The sequence below is a fragment of the Cyclopterus lumpus genome, chromosome 24, assembly GCF_009769545.1.
Source record: "Cyclopterus lumpus isolate fCycLum1 chromosome 24, fCycLum1.pri, whole genome shotgun sequence".
NCBI classification, from domain to species: Eukaryota; Metazoa; Chordata; class Actinopteri; order Perciformes; family Cyclopteridae; genus Cyclopterus; species Cyclopterus lumpus.
Window position 1 is genome coordinate 5,796,642 of NC_046989.1, and position 18,921 is coordinate 5,815,562.

The following is an 18,921-nucleotide window of genomic DNA, read 5'->3' on the forward strand; positions in this document are numbered from 1 at the left end:
AATGTCAAAATGTACAGTCAAATATGACAAAAATAAACAAGAGTTTGACCCTGATTTGGAGTTTTGACACACAAAGGTAGAATTTGTGTCACACAATGACCACGCAGACTTATCATTCCCCTGTTTCCGGTCTTAATGCTAGGCTAAGCTAAAAATCATCTCTTAAAACTAATCAGATGTTGTTTGATTTACATTCATTTACATCTGACTTAAATATAACACAACGTCACGGTAACTGAGTGACCACTAGGGGGCAGCAGAGGCATGTGGAGAGTAAGAGTGAATTAATTTTAGTCTTTCTCTCATTTTTTCCTTTTATGTTTTTCTTTCAATCACACTTTAGTTTTATTTATAGTTTGTGTGTTAGGTTTAACACCAGAAAGGTGTTTGGGACATTTGAAAAACTCAGATATTTGTACTTGATATGTGTCAAATTTGGTTTTTATATAGATTTGGAAAAGGAAGATTTATACATCTCAGTAATGAAGAGAAGCAACTGAGGGTAGGAGAGCTTTTGATATATATTTTTATGACTGTCAACTTCATTCTATTACCAGGATAATAAAAGCGTTGTTTCTTCTTCTGAGAATGCGTCCCGTTAAAGGAGGAACATGTTTAAGCAAACAATAACCACCGTCGCCTTGCTGCACATCCTCTTCTCATGCCGACTCTCCTCCAGCTCAGATAACAGGCGCTCATTCATCAAGTGATACAGTGTTCCCTCTCGGCTCTCCGGGACGACACCCTGCCTGCTGCAGAGAATGCTCACAGCCTGACGCACAACCAAGCAAACGGTAGGCAATTAAAGCACAAAGAGTCCAGGCTGAAAAAGTCTTGAAAAATACAGAAGTGGAGCGAGGATTCTGTGGTTGGCAGGTGACCTCGGGCCTCATATACATCAAAGAAAGAAAACACTGATGGTAACTGATCTAAAAACTGATTTAAAACAAACTTTCCATCTGCAATAAAGTGGAAAACACTTTCTCAAAAAAAAACTAATTGTTCAATAATTGCAACGACTGTAGGGATCTTCGCAGTTAGATGCACTTGAGTATTCCAGCTGTTTAGTATTGCACTTGAGTGAAGTGTGTAAGTTTAAGTTAAGGGAACTCACAAGAGACTATAGTTAAAACAAGAATGGTCAAGATGGAAGCATCAGAGGACAAAATATTAGAAGATTTTAGTCCCTATAGTAAAAAAAAACACTGGATACTACACTTCCCATGAAGCAACTTGATAACGTCTTTCATTGGACCCTCCTTTCCTGGAGAGCATCAATATTCTACACTAGTCCTCAATACCTTGACCTGACTGTTCTCATATTAATCATTGAGAATCATATTGATGAATGGTTAACTTCCGAGTCTGAATAGATAAGGCGTCCTCAGGCTGGTTGCCTGCTCTCGCTTAAAAAAAAAAGAAGCAAAACCATAATGTTCCTTAACGATAAGATATCAGGGAATTCATTCTCTTGCCTAACGATGATGAAAACTGAAAGGAAACTGTTCCTGCATGTCGAGCACACGCACTTCCACTCGCATGCACGCACACGCAGACACACAGGCGCTCAAGGTACAGGAAAGCCACCAAATATGGCACGCGTAAAAAAATATATTTTTCACGAATACATTCAATGGCTGACTTACATTCACGGTACAGGAATGGATGGCCATCAACATAAATCTGAAGTGCACACGATGAGATGCTATTGTTGTTTTGAAGATTCAAACTTTATGGAAGACGCTCTTAATTTAACACAATGAACTGCGTGTGTCCCAAAAGAGGATGAAATATCAGCAGGTTAAATTTACCCTGGGTCAAAAGGTCATACTGTTATATTTATAGAAATGTCTCCCATGCTTTTTTTCTCCCGAAATGTGACGCTTGTTCTTTTAAAAGTCAAAAGGTCGTATTTGTTTGGCACATCTTGGGATGGGCATGCGTTGTATAGCATCCAGATAAATGAAGTTTGAGGTTGTGTTTTTAACAGGATGTTGACCAGCCAGGAAGAGGTTCACGGAGCGGCCGCCAGAACTCAGGGTTACTTTTAACACACTTTAACACACCAGTTGTTTCCTTCAGGTGTCCGACCCCACACCTGATCACACAGCATGGGTCACGTGCCACATACACCAAGCTTTATTTGATTATTTGATTAATACTAGCCGGATTCATAATTGTATCTCTCAACGTACTTAAAAATGACTTTAAAAGTCACTTTTGGGACTAAATTCCGAGAGAGAATTTGAATGGTCGTCACTTGAAAAAAGGAGCGGCCTCTTGAAATATGTCGGTACATAAATGTGTATTTTGTTTTGTTGCCGTGCCCTGCTCTCGCACCACACCTTCCGTCACCATGGCGACGGGAGGGGGGCAATTAACAGGAGGGTGTGACCGCACGGCCGACCCTGTGACCACTCCACCCTCAAACGCGTACACGCACACACACACACGCACGCACACACACACGCACGCACACACACACATGTCGAAGCAGCGATGAGTTGTGAGTCACTAGTTTGATCCAGGTTCAGTCTGATGGGAAGCTGTTGAGGGATCGTGTCGCTGCACTCGCGACTCCGATTTGTTCGGTCGAGCTGCACAGAGGAGAAACATCCGGGGAGGTAGTCGGGGCCAGAAAAGGCGAGTACTCACAAGTACTGAGTATTGGCCCATAAGTACTTTTACTTCTTATCGGTATACTGCCACCTCCTGGTGAGTCTCGGTGGCTAAAACAGCCACATTATCCAATTTAATCTGTAAGCCAAAAGATATCATGTCATAAGATGCTTTTATTGTCGCATGTATGTATGCAAACATTTTTATTTGTCTACAAATCAGACTCCTTTTTGCAACCGGAGGAGTCGCCCCCTGGTGGCCAGTGGAAAGAATGCATGTTTAAGGAACTTCCGCATTGGCTAATAGTTTAATTACAGGACCGTGTTTGTAGTGCACACATGAGCCCTTTGTAGTGGAGCACCAACAAACCCAAACGGTTACTTTAAGAAGAATTATGAATGCACTGAAGAACATATGTTATGCAATCACAACACATTTCTTATACAATGAATTCTGCAGTTTCTATAAAGCTCACACAGTATTTCCAATGAATGAATAAAAAAAAAAAAAAACAGGAAAAATGTTACTTTAATGAGTAGTTAATCAGAGAGTGTGTGTGTGTGTGTGTGTGAGAACATGGTCCCCACCCTGCCTTCTCAGATACCAGTCCCTACGTGTAATCCTGATGTATAGCTTCCGTGTGCGTGCCTCCCCACCACACAAACACGCAAACACACATAAACGTTCATATTTCACCGTTGACAGACGTGCTCAAGATTAACCACGTTCCCTCCCGAAAAGATAAGACACCCAAAGCTGAGACAAACATGTTCCAGCTGTCTCTTTTGTCCTCTCTCCGTCTCCGTCGTTCTCTCCGGTCTCTTTTTCCCGGTTTCGTGTCACATCTCCCCAATTTCCAGGAAAGACTGAAATGATACTTTAAATAGTTTCCCCGCTTTTTTTCCTTTTTCTATTTTGGGGTTTTATGATCCAGAGACAGTTCCTGAACCCACCATTGTTACTAAATCTCAGTGGTAGCTTTGTGTCATTAAAATATACTTCTAATTCCTCTGGATTCTTTCCCCCAACTGCTCAAAACAACTAAAATAACTTTAGTATATGATAGAGGTTGTGCGTGTTGGTGTGTGTGTGTGTGTGTGCGTGCGTGTGTGTGTGCGTGTGTGTGTGGGTCAAGGTGGGACAGAGAGGAAATGGCAGACAATAACAGAACTTCCTGTGTGAGAGGAGAGAGTGCTGCATCTTCCCTGTACACACACAGTCCCTAGATGATAACTGTAATGTCTAATATTTCATGCTATGTTTCCTGTCTTTTTTTTTTAGCTTGTGTTAAGTTATGGTCAATGTCAGTGACTCTTGATAATAACACGGACCTCTCATGTAAATACATTCCAACTGCACTTAAAGCGAATTTATATAGCGATGTTCTAGACACTCAAAGACGCTTAACATGAAGAATGTATCTTCTTATTCCTTTTGCACCAAACATATATCTTCACCCCTTTTTTAAATGTTTTTTTTCTTTTGGAGCTAAACACGTGTTTTTGTAATTTACAGAATCCCTAGAGTGCATCTCATGATACAACAACAAAGAAAGCATGTTTAAAGTTCACTTTAGTCTTATCCTCTTTCACGTCTCTAGGTGGCACCAACCCTCGTCTTATAGCGGATTAAAATACAATTCTTCACATACATGTTATTATATCTTATTTGCAGTTGAGTGGTCTAATGTGAATATCATGACTTGCCCATTAGAGAATTATTCCAGACAGACAGTTCAAGTCTCCAGTGGTATTTAGAAATAATTAAAATATGTAATATTAACATTGTTTCCTCCTTAATAAGCTAGTATTTTTGTTTGTCAGCTGTTATTATATTAAGAGTGGAAAAGACAACATTTCAAAATAAAATCCTGGAGATTTATTTAGCCGTTTCCAGAATGGTTCTTATTTTTCTCACAGTTTAATCAAATAAAATGCACTTCATCCAGTAGCATAAGATTAAAGGACGTTAAAGGAAGTCAACTTCATAATATAAATGTATGGGTTTTTCTTCATCTGAAAATATTGCCACTCATCGTTCATATTGCTCCAAACACAAACAAAATAAGGCAACAAAAAAAATATGTAGAGTAAATTAATTTTTATTACACTTTTGGATTGTTGTTAATGTCGACAGCAAAAGCAGTGAAGTATAGATTTAGCAATGCGTGACCATCTTTAAAAAAACAGATAAGATGGCGTATTTACCAGTACACAGGACTTCATGTTGCAATCTGTCAGGGTATGAAAAGAACTTTGTTTAGCAGATCCACATCCAACAAGTTATCCTTTTATGTATTTACTCTGTCGATCTGTTCTGGCTCGTCTTTGTGATGCATGCGAAGCCCGAGATGTTGTGGACATTTCACAATCTGTGTTCGTGGAATGCAAACAATCCTCTTATGTTCAGCAGATTCACAGAGACACACACAGACACACATAGACACACACAGACACACATAGACACACACAGACACACACGCATGGATTTAGTTACGTCAATTCTGCTGCTCAAATGCATAAACCATGCATATATATATATACATATATATACATATACATATATATACATATATATATACACATATATATATACATCTATATACACATATACATACATATATACACACATATATACATATGTATATATATATACACACACATACACATATACATATATGTGTGTATATATATGTATATACATATACGTATGTTACATATCTATGTATATACATAATTGTATATACATAGATATGTAACACATACATATATACATATATATACACATACACATATATACATATATATATATATATATATATATATACACATATATATATATATATATATATATATATATATATACACATATATATATATATATATATATATATATATATATATATATACACACACACATATATGTATACACATACATATATATATATATACACATGTATACACATCCATATACATTATATATACACATACATATATATATACACACACATATATATATACACATATACATACACATACACACACACACACACACAGGCATATCGCTGCAGTCAATCCAATTACATTTATTACATGGATACAATTTAAACACATATGTTGGAAAGCCACATTTTCATAAAAAAAAAAGAAAGAAAAAAGTGTTGATTAGTGTTTTGTTATCACAAAAAGAAGCAAACCGCTGTGCTTTCACTCTCCGGGCTGCCAGGTCACATGAGGTCACTTTCACAAGGTGAACAATAACTGATTCATCAGTTTTCAGTTAACAACCCACTGAATACTCCCAAGTAGCCTGTGAGGCGCTTAATACATACACGTTACGAATAATAACACTGATACATGTGGCCATATGCATACATACATACATACATACATACATACATACATACATACATACAGGTGAACGTCAACACATTCAACATTCAAAGTCTGTCCAATACATTTATGCTGAGGATGTCTTCACACTCCAAACAATACCCCATTGTATAGGTCCATGTTATAGTCACAGTATTTCCAAACATGTTAATAATGATAATTAGAACAATGCATGAATCATAAAAGAGAGAAACCACTTGGCATTTTATTTTTTAGAATAATTTGAAGAGTTACTCTCCTCTGGTTACAAATCATATACTCAGAATCATGTGTGTGTGTGTGTGTGTGTTCTCAAGCGACCCGACAGGAAATCCTTGAAGCTGTTTATTATGTCGCCACGAAAAACAAACAAAAAAAGCCAGAAGCGTCAGTGGTGCCGGGAGGCCAAAATTAAGGCAGCATCTCGAGATACCGTGACATGTTTTATTGTGGAAACAAAGATGATGATACAATAATATTCAGCATTTTTATATCCCGATCTTCCTTTTTCCCCCGAGAACGATCCTTCCTTTGAGATCTCCTTTCGTCTTCACATTGTCGCATCTCTCCCATTTTCTTCCAGTAGTTTGGGTCACCTTACATTCTCCTGTATTCCAGTGTGTCTCGCTTTAGCTTTTTTTTTCTCTTTACTAATAACTAATAATCGGTTGTCCTAACATCTCTAACACCTGTTCAGCCTAACAGCTCACCCTGAAATACAAAAGAGGACACTTCTTGATGTTCTTCTCCAGTAAAAGACATTTAAGCGCTGCAGAAACGTATCATTTGAATCCACACGCCGACAGCACATTAGCAATAATTATCATTATTTATTTTTTTTATTGTTTAACTGAGTACTTCGTTGTAATATTTGCCTCTTGAAGCTCAGGAAAGACTGCAGATGTCGGCAATAGAGCGGGAATAGGAGTCAAATATATTGCTATAATGCTACAGGAGTATTACTATGTTAATTGGGGTGGGTCTACTTACAGGTTTTTTTTGGGGGGGGGGGGTCAGGGGATGACGCAATCTTACATTTACTCTGGTATTTTCCTCTTGGAAGGAGGAACCAGGTGTGCAGGCAGCTCCGATGGCAGTTCATGGCCCTCCAGTTTCACTTTTATCAGGTGATTGGCCAACGCGAACTCCTCATCGTCGAGCATCCCGTCCTTATCGATGTCGGCCAGCTTCCAGACCTTCCCCAGCACCGTGTTGGGCAGCTTCGACTTCACCATCTCCCTCTTGGCGTTGGCGCCGGTCACCTTCCCGTTGACGGGAGACAGCGTGTAGAAGATCTCGTCGTAGGCGGGTTTGTCTCGAACGACGACCCACTCCGCGTCGTCGATGCCCTCGCCGGCCCCTTCGCCGTACCCGTGGCCGAACGGGCCGTCCGACGTGCCGTCGAACGCGCCGCCCTTCACGACCGGGTTGGGACGCTGGTTTTCTTCCTGGCGCACCAGCACCATCAAGCCGGCGATGTCGTGGGACAGCATGTCATCCACCGCCTCCAGGAGTTTCAGTTTCAGAGGCTGGAATTTGTTGAGATCCTGAGAATTGAGTTGGTCCTGAAGGACACAACCACGTCACAAGTTTAGATTTCATCTGTCCAATCCCCTCCATCTATGAAACACACACACACACACACACACACACACACACACACACACACGCGCACACACACACCTCTTCCCCGGTTTACCTGCATCTTCTTCAGATTGGGAAAATCTCCAGGCGATATCTGATGCTCTCGTTCGATGCGTTTGTAAATATCTCCGAGACTGCCGATGAGTTCTTTCTTCTTGTTCTCCTTTCCGAACACCGAGGGCATCTCCTTCTTCAGGGCGCTGATGATGTAGGCATGGACCTGCATTGTGAGAGCGCAAGCTCAGTTACTCAACAGGCAAATATACTGGGACGGCAAGTCGGCCACCTAGAAGTCCTAGCATAGTTTTAGTAAAGTCATAATCTTTTTAGGGAAAATTCCCACCATTTAATGGGGATGTTGATGGTAAATAAATCCCTCAGTGCGCGCGATAACAAAAAAAAAAAAGAGCTGAGTTTGCAGCTGCAAAATCGGTTGTTCTTCCGGCATCCAGCGCCAAGCATTTAGGAAGAATATCATTAAATCAACTAGGACAAAGGATTCAACAACATTACTCATACTTCCTTTGTTTTATCACTGCGTTGCAGCCCTGGAGTCACTTAACACTCCTTTAACCAGTTTAGTACAGTACAGCAAATTGCATTGTTGTTATGTTGCCGTGGTGATATCCGTGTGTATGTTTCCCTGAATCCACCTTGTGTCCTTGAAGCTCATCACAATACACACACACACACACACACACACACACACCCACACCCCCACACCCTATTAGCTGTCAGACAGGAAAACTGCACTCATCTCCCGGTTTGATAAATCTGCGTCTGCGTGTGTGTGTATGTGTGTGTGTGTGTGTGCGCGTGCATGTGTGCATCCTCTGCATTTCCTCAAACTACAACGGGAAAGTCATACACGACTTCCTGTGCGGAGAGGAAACAGGAAACAATTCACACAGGAGGAGAATGGCCCCATTTGGTCTGTGACAGCGACAAGCTTTTTCTGTCAAGGTTAACAGCTGGACGGAGGCGGGTAGAGCGAGTGAGTGATGGGAAGAACACACACACACACACACACACACACACACACACACACACACACACACACACACACACACACACACACACACACACACACACACACACACACACACACACACACACACACACACACACACACACACACACACACACACACACCTGTGCTTAAAATATACACGCGTCAAATAACATCCCGAGGCGACGCGTCACCTCTTGCTGCCGTCAGCTCCAGCCGTGCCAAAAGCAGACGCTCCATCGGTGAGCGTTTCGTCGGAGCCTTACCTTGGCCAGTCTCGCCCTCTTGATCAGATCGTTGAGTTTTCGGAGCGCCGCGTTTCTCGGCAAAGACTGAATGTCCTTGAATAGATCCTGCTCCTCCGCCTCGAACAGCTTCCTGTTGTCTGGAATCAACAGAGGGTGGGACCAAAAGGACCCGATGTAGACGCGGATCACCTGTCGGCGAGGAAGACGGACAGAGAATCAAATGAGATGACGTATAACTCCACATTAATGTATACATCTGGTCTCGTTTATAAAGTATTTAACACTTGTATGTTTTTCCAATAGCACACGCATTAAACTAAGTTGTGATTTATCCAACGTATACCTCTTTGAAATGGCTGCTTTATTGAAGATAATATAAAAGTAGTGATGCAGAAATGGCAGTAAAAATGGTCAGGAAGGTCAACAATGTATAGACCAGGCCCAATGTGAATTGGGTCGATATTTAGAAAGTGGGCCTCCAGTGAAACAGTTCTGTACAATATTTCTAAATATTGTGTATTGTAGATTAAATCAAGGTTTAAAAAGCCGCAGGGCGATCAGTGGGTGTTGAAACTTTCACAATAAAGTGCAAAAGGAGCTGTGGTCCCAGTCTTCAGGTACCTTAATACGGCATTTTCATTCATAATTTTAATTCAGCATCAACTGCAGCAAGGCCTGAGCTACAAACACCAGACAAAGATGGTGGAAAGCTTTAAACCCAAACTCCTCCTGCTCACTATACCTCAGGGGTGTTGACTATTTTCCCCAGTGACCACATCAGGGCACCGTACACCCTCATCAGCTGCTGGGTCTCGATCTGGTCCGCCTTGTTCAGCACAACCCTGCCAAAAACAACCAGAGAGAGAGAGAGAGAGGCGTTGACGTCGACTGAAAGCAAAGTGCCAAATATGACGTTGGTATCAATGTGGACAGAGGACAACTATTCTCGTCTCTTTTGTGTAGAGCTGGAATACGCCTGCGAGTCAAAGCAACGCTGCGCCACCTGATCTTGTCTTCGTGGTTCTTCAGGGCTTTGATCACATCTGAGAACTCGTCAGAGATGTCCAGTTTGTGGGCGTCAAACAGTAATATGATCCGGTCCACTCGCTCTGCGAACCACTCCAAGACGGCGGCGAAGTCGTAGCCTGAGAGGAGGAGGAGGAGGAATCCACAGACATCAGGATTAGAATTAGGAGGGACGGGAAGAGGTAGAGTTCTTTTTTTAATTTATTATTATTAAAAAAAGGGTCTGTGAGAAAAAGATAATTCATTGTGTATCCCTTTGACTTTCTGTTGCTTTGATCCCATCCCATACCGGTGTCCACATAGCATCTAAGAGAGGCACCTGAATTAATTCTACTTATGCTGGAAGAAGAAGAAACTATTATGATGGCTTAAGGTCACAGAGGACGCAACACGAAGGACAAATTACAACATGCTGAGAGAAAAGAGTGTTTGTTTACAGATGGAGGCGGTCTTTCGAAGTGGCGTTTTAAAACTAAATAATGAAGGGGAGCGGGGGAAACCGAAAACAATGATATTCGATTGTCTTACTTGGCTCAGATTTTGTTTCTGGTGAAATGCAATCGCGGCCTTAACGAATGCTCGAATGAGTGAATAAATGGGTTAATGCCTCCACGCCGCATGAATAAACGAATCAATGATTAATCTGTCAGCGGGGACAAATCATTGCCTCCTTTTGACTTTCTATCCTTCTCAAGGACAAAACTGACGCTCACGTGGAGAAATTCCACAGGATATGAGAGGAGAACAAAGAACAAAAGGACAGAACGAAGGATTAGTGAGCTCAAGTTTCCAAACACTGAAATATTTGCGCATAAGCGATGCCGAGTCAATGGTGAATCCGTTACCGCCGAGATTACGGGAGAGCAACTCGGGAGGCATGTGCGGGTCAATTGATAGGAAGGAGCTTCATGTTAGCACAGTGAATGTCAGATGGATTTTATCGACGAGCTTTGTTAGTGAAAAACAAATTAAATTCTACAAGCTTTGCACATGTTATGGCTTTTGACCCTCTGGTCCGACCTCCAACCTCACTACACAGACAAAGCCCCTCCCAGAAGAGGAACAGTGAACACTCGAGGTGCACAACTTCCCCAATGTATTGATGGAGGTGTATGTATTCTCGTGTTAATGCTAACTTGATGCCCCAAAGGCTTCTTCAGAAACAGTGTTGTGTTGAGTGTTTATTAATTCCTCACTGGGGTGTGTGAGCAATAGTTTGGCGGCTGCAGCAATAAGTGTGTAAAATATGCAAATTGCTTTTAGCTGTGCCTTCCTGTCCTAAATGAGCACAGCTGAGAGGAGACAGAGGCCACACGGCTGAGAGAGAGTGAGAGAGAGAGAGAGAGAGAGAGAGAGAGATTGATATTTTTGAATTTTAGTGGATCATTCTTCACAGGAAGCACTTTTCACATGATGTGGGGAAAAACAAGACTGAAGTCTAAAGCTTTTTTTTTCCTTTTTCAAATCACGTGACTAGAGTCCGGTGAAGACCATGTAGCAGTCCATAAATTCTTCAAAATATCGCTTTAATTAGCCTTTTTGTATCTGGTCGATGCCCAGGTAGGGTTATTATCTACAATACCTCCAAAAAGACATCTATGTAGGCAGCTATAGCCCGACTCCTCATCTGCACACACACACACACACACACAAATAAATACAGACATTGACAACAGTGATGAATACAATGCAATGGGGGTGGAAGGAAAGCAACGATAGCATGAAGAGACACACAACATTACAGAAACGTGAAAACATGAAGTGCATAAAAAACTAAAAAGGATGGGATTGGATGAAGAGGAAATGAACACACACACACACACACACACACACCTTCACACAGAGAAAACACAGCTGTGCTGACTCGGTAGGCGTTAAGCTTAACCTGTGGGGTTCTTCTTCACGTCCAACAGACGACAGCAGGGTCACGCCTCACTGTGCCGTTTATTTGGTCCGTCAACACGTTCGCGGGACACTTTGACCCAACGAACAGAAAGTAGAGCAGAGCCGAGTCGGCTCCAGTTAAACTTCTGCAGATCGTGTTCACTCCGTGTTGATTCTCCACAGAAACCTTCTCATGACACTAATCCAGACCCAACCCGGCTCAAGCACTGAACTCCATGACTCCTTTGTGTCTATTTGGCCTTTGTTTCATACCGAGTACCGATCCAACACCAGTGTTTAAATAAATGAGCTGGATGCCTCGTGTGTCCACATTGTGCAATTTTCTGGCAGAAAAGCGCCGACGGGGTTCTGGGGGAGCGTTTCATCTTATTAAAAATCTGTCTGGGACAACAATATCTTGACAATATGTCACTCGTCGTGTGATGGACTTATTTATTTGTTTGTCTTTTCACCGTGAGGAAGCTACGTAAACACAGAATTTAAAGTGACATCAGGCTTGACTTGCACATTACTAACTCTGTAAAACATATAATATAGATGTATTTAAATTATTATTAAAATAAATCGTACAGTAACAATTTGATTTTTTTTTTTAAATCTTCAAAATGAGTGTAAACCTTTTGAACGCAGCAACAAATTGGTAAAAACGTAAACAGCATGTAATGTACGTATATAGTATTTAACATATAATTGAATTGAATAGATTCCCACTGTGACAGATACCCAATCCAGCTTCGTGAATCAGAGAAGGCCCGATACCCGATATCGGTATCAGTGCGTCCCTACAACATACAGAACCTTCTTTCTTCGCGATACTGTCAGCACTCAATGATTAATGCACCGTGGTGACAGCCAATAGAGTCGGTAGGAGGGACACAATCAATACGGGCCCCACTCGGTATATAAGAAACCTTCAAACGGAGCAAAAAAAAGAACACCAGAGAGCAAACAAGGGGAGAGAATTCAAAGATGGGACAGTAAAAGAAAGAGTGTCTGAATGTGGGGAAAAGTCTAAATTATAGCCGTCTTTCATTATCCCGGCCCTTTTGTTGTACGGTAGCGGTTGGTATGGCGATGCCAGCATTTAGCGCTGGGAATGCCAGACATGCCGGACACATATCAAACTGTAAGAAAGACCCCAGGAATTCTTGTGAGCCTTTTTACACCTTAACTTCTCTTCGGACTGTAGTCTCCACACCGCGGGCCGGGATCCGTCCACTGCGGGTTCACTCGAGCATGTTTAAGAATAAAAAAAATAGTTCCCGCACATGCCGTGTTCTCCTTGTGCATGTTGGCTATTGTTTAATGCACAAACGAGCAAATGTCCATCATATGTTTTACTTTTCTTTTTTTTTTTTTAAATGTACAGTGTGCATGCTCGTGTGTGTGTGTGTGTGTGAGAGAGAGAGAGAGAGAGACAGAGAGCGCAGCGCATTCAAAGCTCGTCTTTTCGTCGCTGCTTCCTGTTCTTTGAAACGAATGAAGCATAATCCTCCTGATAGCTAAACGCTAAAATAAACACTCACACACACAACCAAAGGAAACGCTGACTTCGTAGTTTAGAGTTCAGTGGGACTACGGGGCGCTGCAGCTGAATGGGTCCAGTGAACGAGCGCCGACGCTCTTTTCATACTCATTGACATACGCAGAAGAGAAGAGGAAAAAGAGAGTCTCACCTCGACTTATTCTCTGTTTCTCTCCTGACAGAATCCCTGGGGTGTCAATCACACTGATGCTTTCCAGCACTGGGTTTGGCAGCTGGGCACACACAAACCTAAAAACACACCAGAGAGGAGAGGAGGTAAAAAAAACAGGACAGAAGTGTAAAAAAGTTTTAACAACAAACATCGTCCCACACTAGACCTCTACCTCCCTCTCTCTCTTCTCCCCCTTCTCTCCGTCTCCAGCTGGATGAATACGAACAGGTTAGCTGTCGTCCTCACTGTGAACCCCCTAAGCCCCTCTGACAGGCAGCGCTTCTTCTGTCTAGTTTCAGCAGTGGTGGGCCACCGCGAGAGTTAATACTTTTTGGCACCTTTCCTTTTCCAGAAGGATGACTCTGCGCAGATGACTGAGTGGCGCTCGCTCTCTCTCTCTCAACACACACACACACACACACACACACACACACACACACACACACACACACACGACAGCCATTTAAAAAAAAAGAAAGTCTGACCAGTGAGCAGAGGGAAATTCAATCACACAGGAATGTAGAGCTGTGGTGTGGATTTTCACGAGTACTCTTATTCTACCTTTCTTCTCCTCTATTCTCCCCCAACGTGCACGCACGCACACACGCACACACACACACACACACACACACACACACACACACACACACACACACACACACGCACACACGCACACGCACACGCACGTCCTCCGGCACTTTGGGGACGTGTGCAAGTGCGTTTACCTGTTGAGGAATGCGTTTCCAAACGCGTTCAGCTTCCTGAAGGGCTTCTTGGGGTCGACCACCAAAGCGTTGCCGGGGATCACTCCTTCGGTGTCGCCGTGCATCACCGCGATGAAGGAATCCGTGGTGGGTTCGGGGCCGATCCGCATGCCGGGAAAGTCCTGCTCCAACAGGTAGCTGGAGAGGAGAGATTAGTGTGACGGAGCGTGAGGCGAGATGTTTTTGATAAACAATGCCTATAGAAGATGCTATCTGAGACAATGGACAATAGTGCAGCTACAAGACATTAATAGGACTTCATAAAGACATAAGCGTTCACTTTTAAAGTAATTGTCTCTGAAGAATGTTATACTCTAAATGAATTAATCATTCTTGACAGAATGCATACATGTAGTTGACCGTTCTATAATTGTAGTTGACTAAACAGTCAACTGGAGGCAGCAGGACAGATGTGTGCTACATCTGCAGCTCTCTGCAGTGTCTAAATGGGAAGAAAACATTCAAAAATGAAGATCTGCCTTGAATTAGAAACTGCTGGAACAAATATTCGGGGAATTTGACATCCTCGTTTGCTTCACAGGCACAAACTCCGCAGCATCGAGTTGAGTTTAAGTTTATTGGGCGGTTGGTTCAGACGAAAGTGGAGAGACAGCGAGGTCCTCATCCACAAGAGCACGGCGACCACTGTCAGCATCCCACTGTGGGTCTGACATGCTGCAATCTGATACAAAGTGAACTTAATAACAAAGAGGAAATCACTGCAATCGCAATGACTTTAAAAAACGCGCCACCGTGCCAGCAGCTTGTTGTTGAACGCCGCTGATGGAAAAACAGCTGAATGTGAAAAAGGTTTAAGAAACAGCCAAACCGTAAATTAAAGTTTATGCACGCACGCATTGGTTTTGACCGGGCACATTTTTTCAGGGAGACCTATAAGACAAATGTGTGAACGTGATTTGGCTGCAAATGGGTTCATCGTGTTCAACGTACAGCCTTTTGATCTCATCGGCAACGGTTGCAACACAGCTGACTTGTGTTTTAGGTGTGAAGGGCAGCGTCCATTAAATCTAAAGTGTGAGCGTGTATGCATTTTAACAGCTGCGAGATGTAAAGATCACTTATACGTCATCTCCACACACACACACACACACACACACACACACACACACCTTGACAGAGGAGTCAGCCGTGCCTGGTAGAGCCATCCCTCTGCACATGTGTCTGTGCAGAGCGTCTGGCGGTGTGTGTGTGTGTGTGTGGGAGATTGTGCATGTAGCAGATTGCATGTTCAATATGATGAACGTGCTGCATGTGTGTGTGTGGGTGGAATTCACTTGTCAGCTCACACATCATTCCCTTTAATCCCTCACTTTCTGCGCAGTATACGCTGTCAGGGAGGTAAAGGTGAACATTCACAGGCACAGGCTGAACTGACCGTCACTGTTTGACGCACTGAAGCAAATCACTTCAACTTGGATTCAGGGGATAATTTGCTTTTTAATAGACTCGGCAGAAGAAAATAAAAAACTTAATTAAATTAAGCCCTAAAGTGAAGACGGATTCAGATTACTGGCCTGTGAATAACCGGCAATTAGAGATTGCGTTCCCCGCCACGCACCTTCTCTTTCTTTAAAAAGCGCCAGACAAGAGATTAATGCACATTTTATGACTTTTTAAAACTTGCATAAAGCCAAATGTGATGGAACTAAAACTTTGTTATTGTAACTCCTCCCTGCAACGGTTTCAAAGCCAGACACTGCACTGCTCGGCTCCCACAGCCAGAGTCTCTGCAATGTGAAATGAAAAGGCTGCGGGTTACTCAGCATTCTGCATCTCACTGTTACAATGTGCGTGGTGCGGGGGGACATGTGGGGGGGGGGGGGGGGGGACAAAAAGAGAGAGTGGGAGAGTGTGTCAGCGAGAGACAGAAGAGGAGGAGGAAGAGTGAACACTGCAGGGATGTCTGCTCCGTCCTGTCTTATAGCAGGAAGTCACTAACAGCATCTTCTCTCTGGCTTTAAAAGGCTTACCCCACTAATTACCCACTATGCTTTGTAAGTGTGTGTGTGTGTGTGTGTGTGTGTGTGTGTGTGTGTGTGTGTGTGTGTGTGTGTCAGAGGGGCGAGTCATTAGTAGCAGTCCTGCAGTACAAAGAGGCCCAACGCCTGGCTGCCACACACGTATACCATTACCAGAGATACTATGTGTGTGTGTGTGTGTGTGAACACAGATACACACTCTCACAAACACACACACACACCTCTGCGCTGCAGTACTGCCTCCGTATGTATTAAGTGAGGTTGCCCGTGTGTGTTTTGTTGGCTGTCATATAAACATGTAATGGATTAAATAAGCTTGCAGTTCGGTAGTGAGTGCTAAAGTATGTGTGTGTGTGCGTGTGCGTGTGCGTGTGTGATGACTGGTCTTTCATATTGCTCTTTTTTCCCCCCTCGCATGAACTCATCATTCTTGACAAATTTCTTCAGGGAAAAGCCTGTTTGGGTGTGTCGACCTCTCCCTCACTATCTTTCTGGGGGCCTTGTGTGTGTGTGTGTGTGTGTGTGTGTGTGTGTGTGTGTGTGTGTGTGTGTGTGTGTGTGTGTGTGTGTGTGTGTGTTCGCTGCTATCCCTCACCGTATGAAGCTGGTCTTGCCGGTGGAGTACTGTCCCACCAGTAGGACCATGGGCTTGTTGTCAAAGTCTGCATCCTCCAGGGCCGGAGAGTGGAACTCGTGGAACTTGTAGCTCTCCTCCAGCGGCAGGAGTTTGGTCTTGTAGAGCTTCTTGAGTCCCTCACTGACGGTCTGGAAGACCTCTGGATCCTTCTTCCTCCTGTCGTCGGTCCCAAGCCAGCTGAACATGGTTGCTTAGTAGATAGTGACTTGTCAGAGATGAATCCTGAAAGGTCTGCAAATATGTAACGTCCTTGAGGGATCCTGGTCTTATAAAAAAGGTGGAGCTGAGGAGAGTTCCTCGCTTGTAAGACGAGAAGAAGAAGCTGAGAACTAACCTAATGGAAGGTTTCTCAAATTAGAAAAATATAATTGTTGAAGTCAGTCAGTCTGTCATGCTTCACTAGAATGCCTGTTGTTGTTGTTGTTGTTGTTGTTGTTGTTGTTATTGATAATATTGAGGCTTGGTCTGGTGTTATATTCCGCCCAGTGGAAGGTTATTTTGAATATATGTAACGTCTGCAACTAAATGAAAAAAATAAATAAATAAATGAATTGTTCTATCTGAATTTTAAAGCCGACCCTTCAAATGCGCCCTCGTCATCGAGTCCAGGCCACTTGTGCTCCCGGGGCCAACAGAATAATAATAATTTCGCATTAAATTAGTTTGAATTAGTTTTTTTCGTACCAATACTTATTTAAATTAAACGAAAACTAGATAATTCCTCTCCACGTTACCGCTATTCAATTTCGTCCACCGGCCGAGCGGAGGAATCCCAACAATGATGCACCGAGCGGCTGTCAGGAGCGCAGCCGCCGTTATTGTTCAACGTACTCCGGCTCTTCTGCCCACAAAAAGCCCCCCCGGAACCTTCCTCCTCGGGACCAATGGCTGCGTGGAGGGCGAAAAATAAAAATGTAAAATACGAGTAGCCCGATGTTCTGTCACGGCGCGGCGCGGAATGTAGCAGCAGCTGACGGTCCTGCAGCTCAATTTAAATGCCGACTGGAAGGAAACCCGAGCCCGGCGGAAGTGCCCGACGGCTGGCAGTGCCGAGCCGCCGAGGTCCCGCCCAGTGATGCCGGAGCGGCGCAGGATGACGCCATGATGGACGGGGAGAGAGAGAGAGATGGAGGAGCTGCGGGGGTTGACGGGGAGTGCGTCACCTAAAGGGGCGTTGACGTTACTGAGTATAATAAATTAAAATAAATAAAATAAATAAATAAAATAAATAAAATAAATAAAATAAATAAAATAAATAAAATAAATAAAATAAATAAAATAAATAAAATAAACAATTGTTTATTATACACTGTATTTTTCTGTCGACCATCTCCTAAAACTAGTTTAAAAAATCAATACAAAGTGGGATATATGTAAATGCCGAAGCGACGCAGGATGATGCCATGATGGACGGGGAGAGATGGAAGAGCTGCCGGTTAACGGGAGTGCGCCACCTAAAGGGACTTTGACGTTACTGAGCAAGTAAAATAAATATATAAAATATATTAGAATAAATGTAAATTAAATAAAAAATTAAATGTAATACATTTAATACGTTTAATACGTTCAATACATTTAATTGATTTAATTAATTAAGTTTCTGTAAACCCATTTCCTAAAACTATAAGTTAAAATAAAATTCATAAAAAGTGGTATATAATCAAGTCAATTTACTCATTTAAACATGAGTAATGTTAGTAAGTTTCTTTGGGGATTTAGATCATTAATACAAAAAAATATTTATAAAATAGTATACACATCAGCATACAAAATAGACTCTCTGCACCATTAAAGTGGTGTACACATGCAACACTAAATATAATACATACTTGTGATTCTAAAATGGTCCATGCTACATATGAGTAGGTCTACTTTTACTTGTGTTACCTAAAATATATGTTTCTTTTAATACAGTTTTACTTTTATAATTTTGGACGCATTGGCTTTTTATTTTCCTAGTATTTCTACACTGCTGCTGTTATCTTTAAAAGTTATGAGTAG

The 18,921-nt window shown here is 42.5% G+C and overlaps 1 protein-coding gene across 4 annotated transcripts; it reads right to left on the reverse strand.

Moving 5' to 3' along the window:
• Positions 1–6,195: 6,195 nt before the first annotated feature.
• Positions 6,196–18,076, reverse strand: ehd3 (EH-domain containing 3). Of its 4 annotated transcripts, none has more exons than XM_034527447.1 (10): positions 17,655–18,041; positions 16,879–17,151; positions 14,245–14,421; positions 13,499–13,596; positions 11,500–11,544; positions 9,895–10,036; positions 9,634–9,733; positions 8,910–9,080; positions 7,690–7,854; positions 6,196–7,555 (listed from the first exon to the last, which is right to left on the reverse strand). In XM_034527447.1, the coding sequence occupies exons 2-10, from the start codon at positions 17,103–17,105 to the stop codon at positions 7,028–7,030; spliced, it is 1,653 nt and encodes a 550-aa protein (XP_034383338.1). In that variant the 5' UTR covers positions 17,106–17,151; positions 17,655–18,041; the 3' UTR covers positions 6,196–7,027. The 4 variants fall into 4 exon arrangements, with proteins under 4 accessions (XP_034383338.1, XP_034383337.1, XP_034383336.1 ...); XM_034527446.1 differs by having other exon boundaries at positions 17,255–18,041; XM_034527445.1 differs by having other exon boundaries at positions 6,196–6,701; positions 7,026–7,555; positions 16,879–18,041.
• Positions 18,077–18,921: the final 845 nt, after the last annotated feature.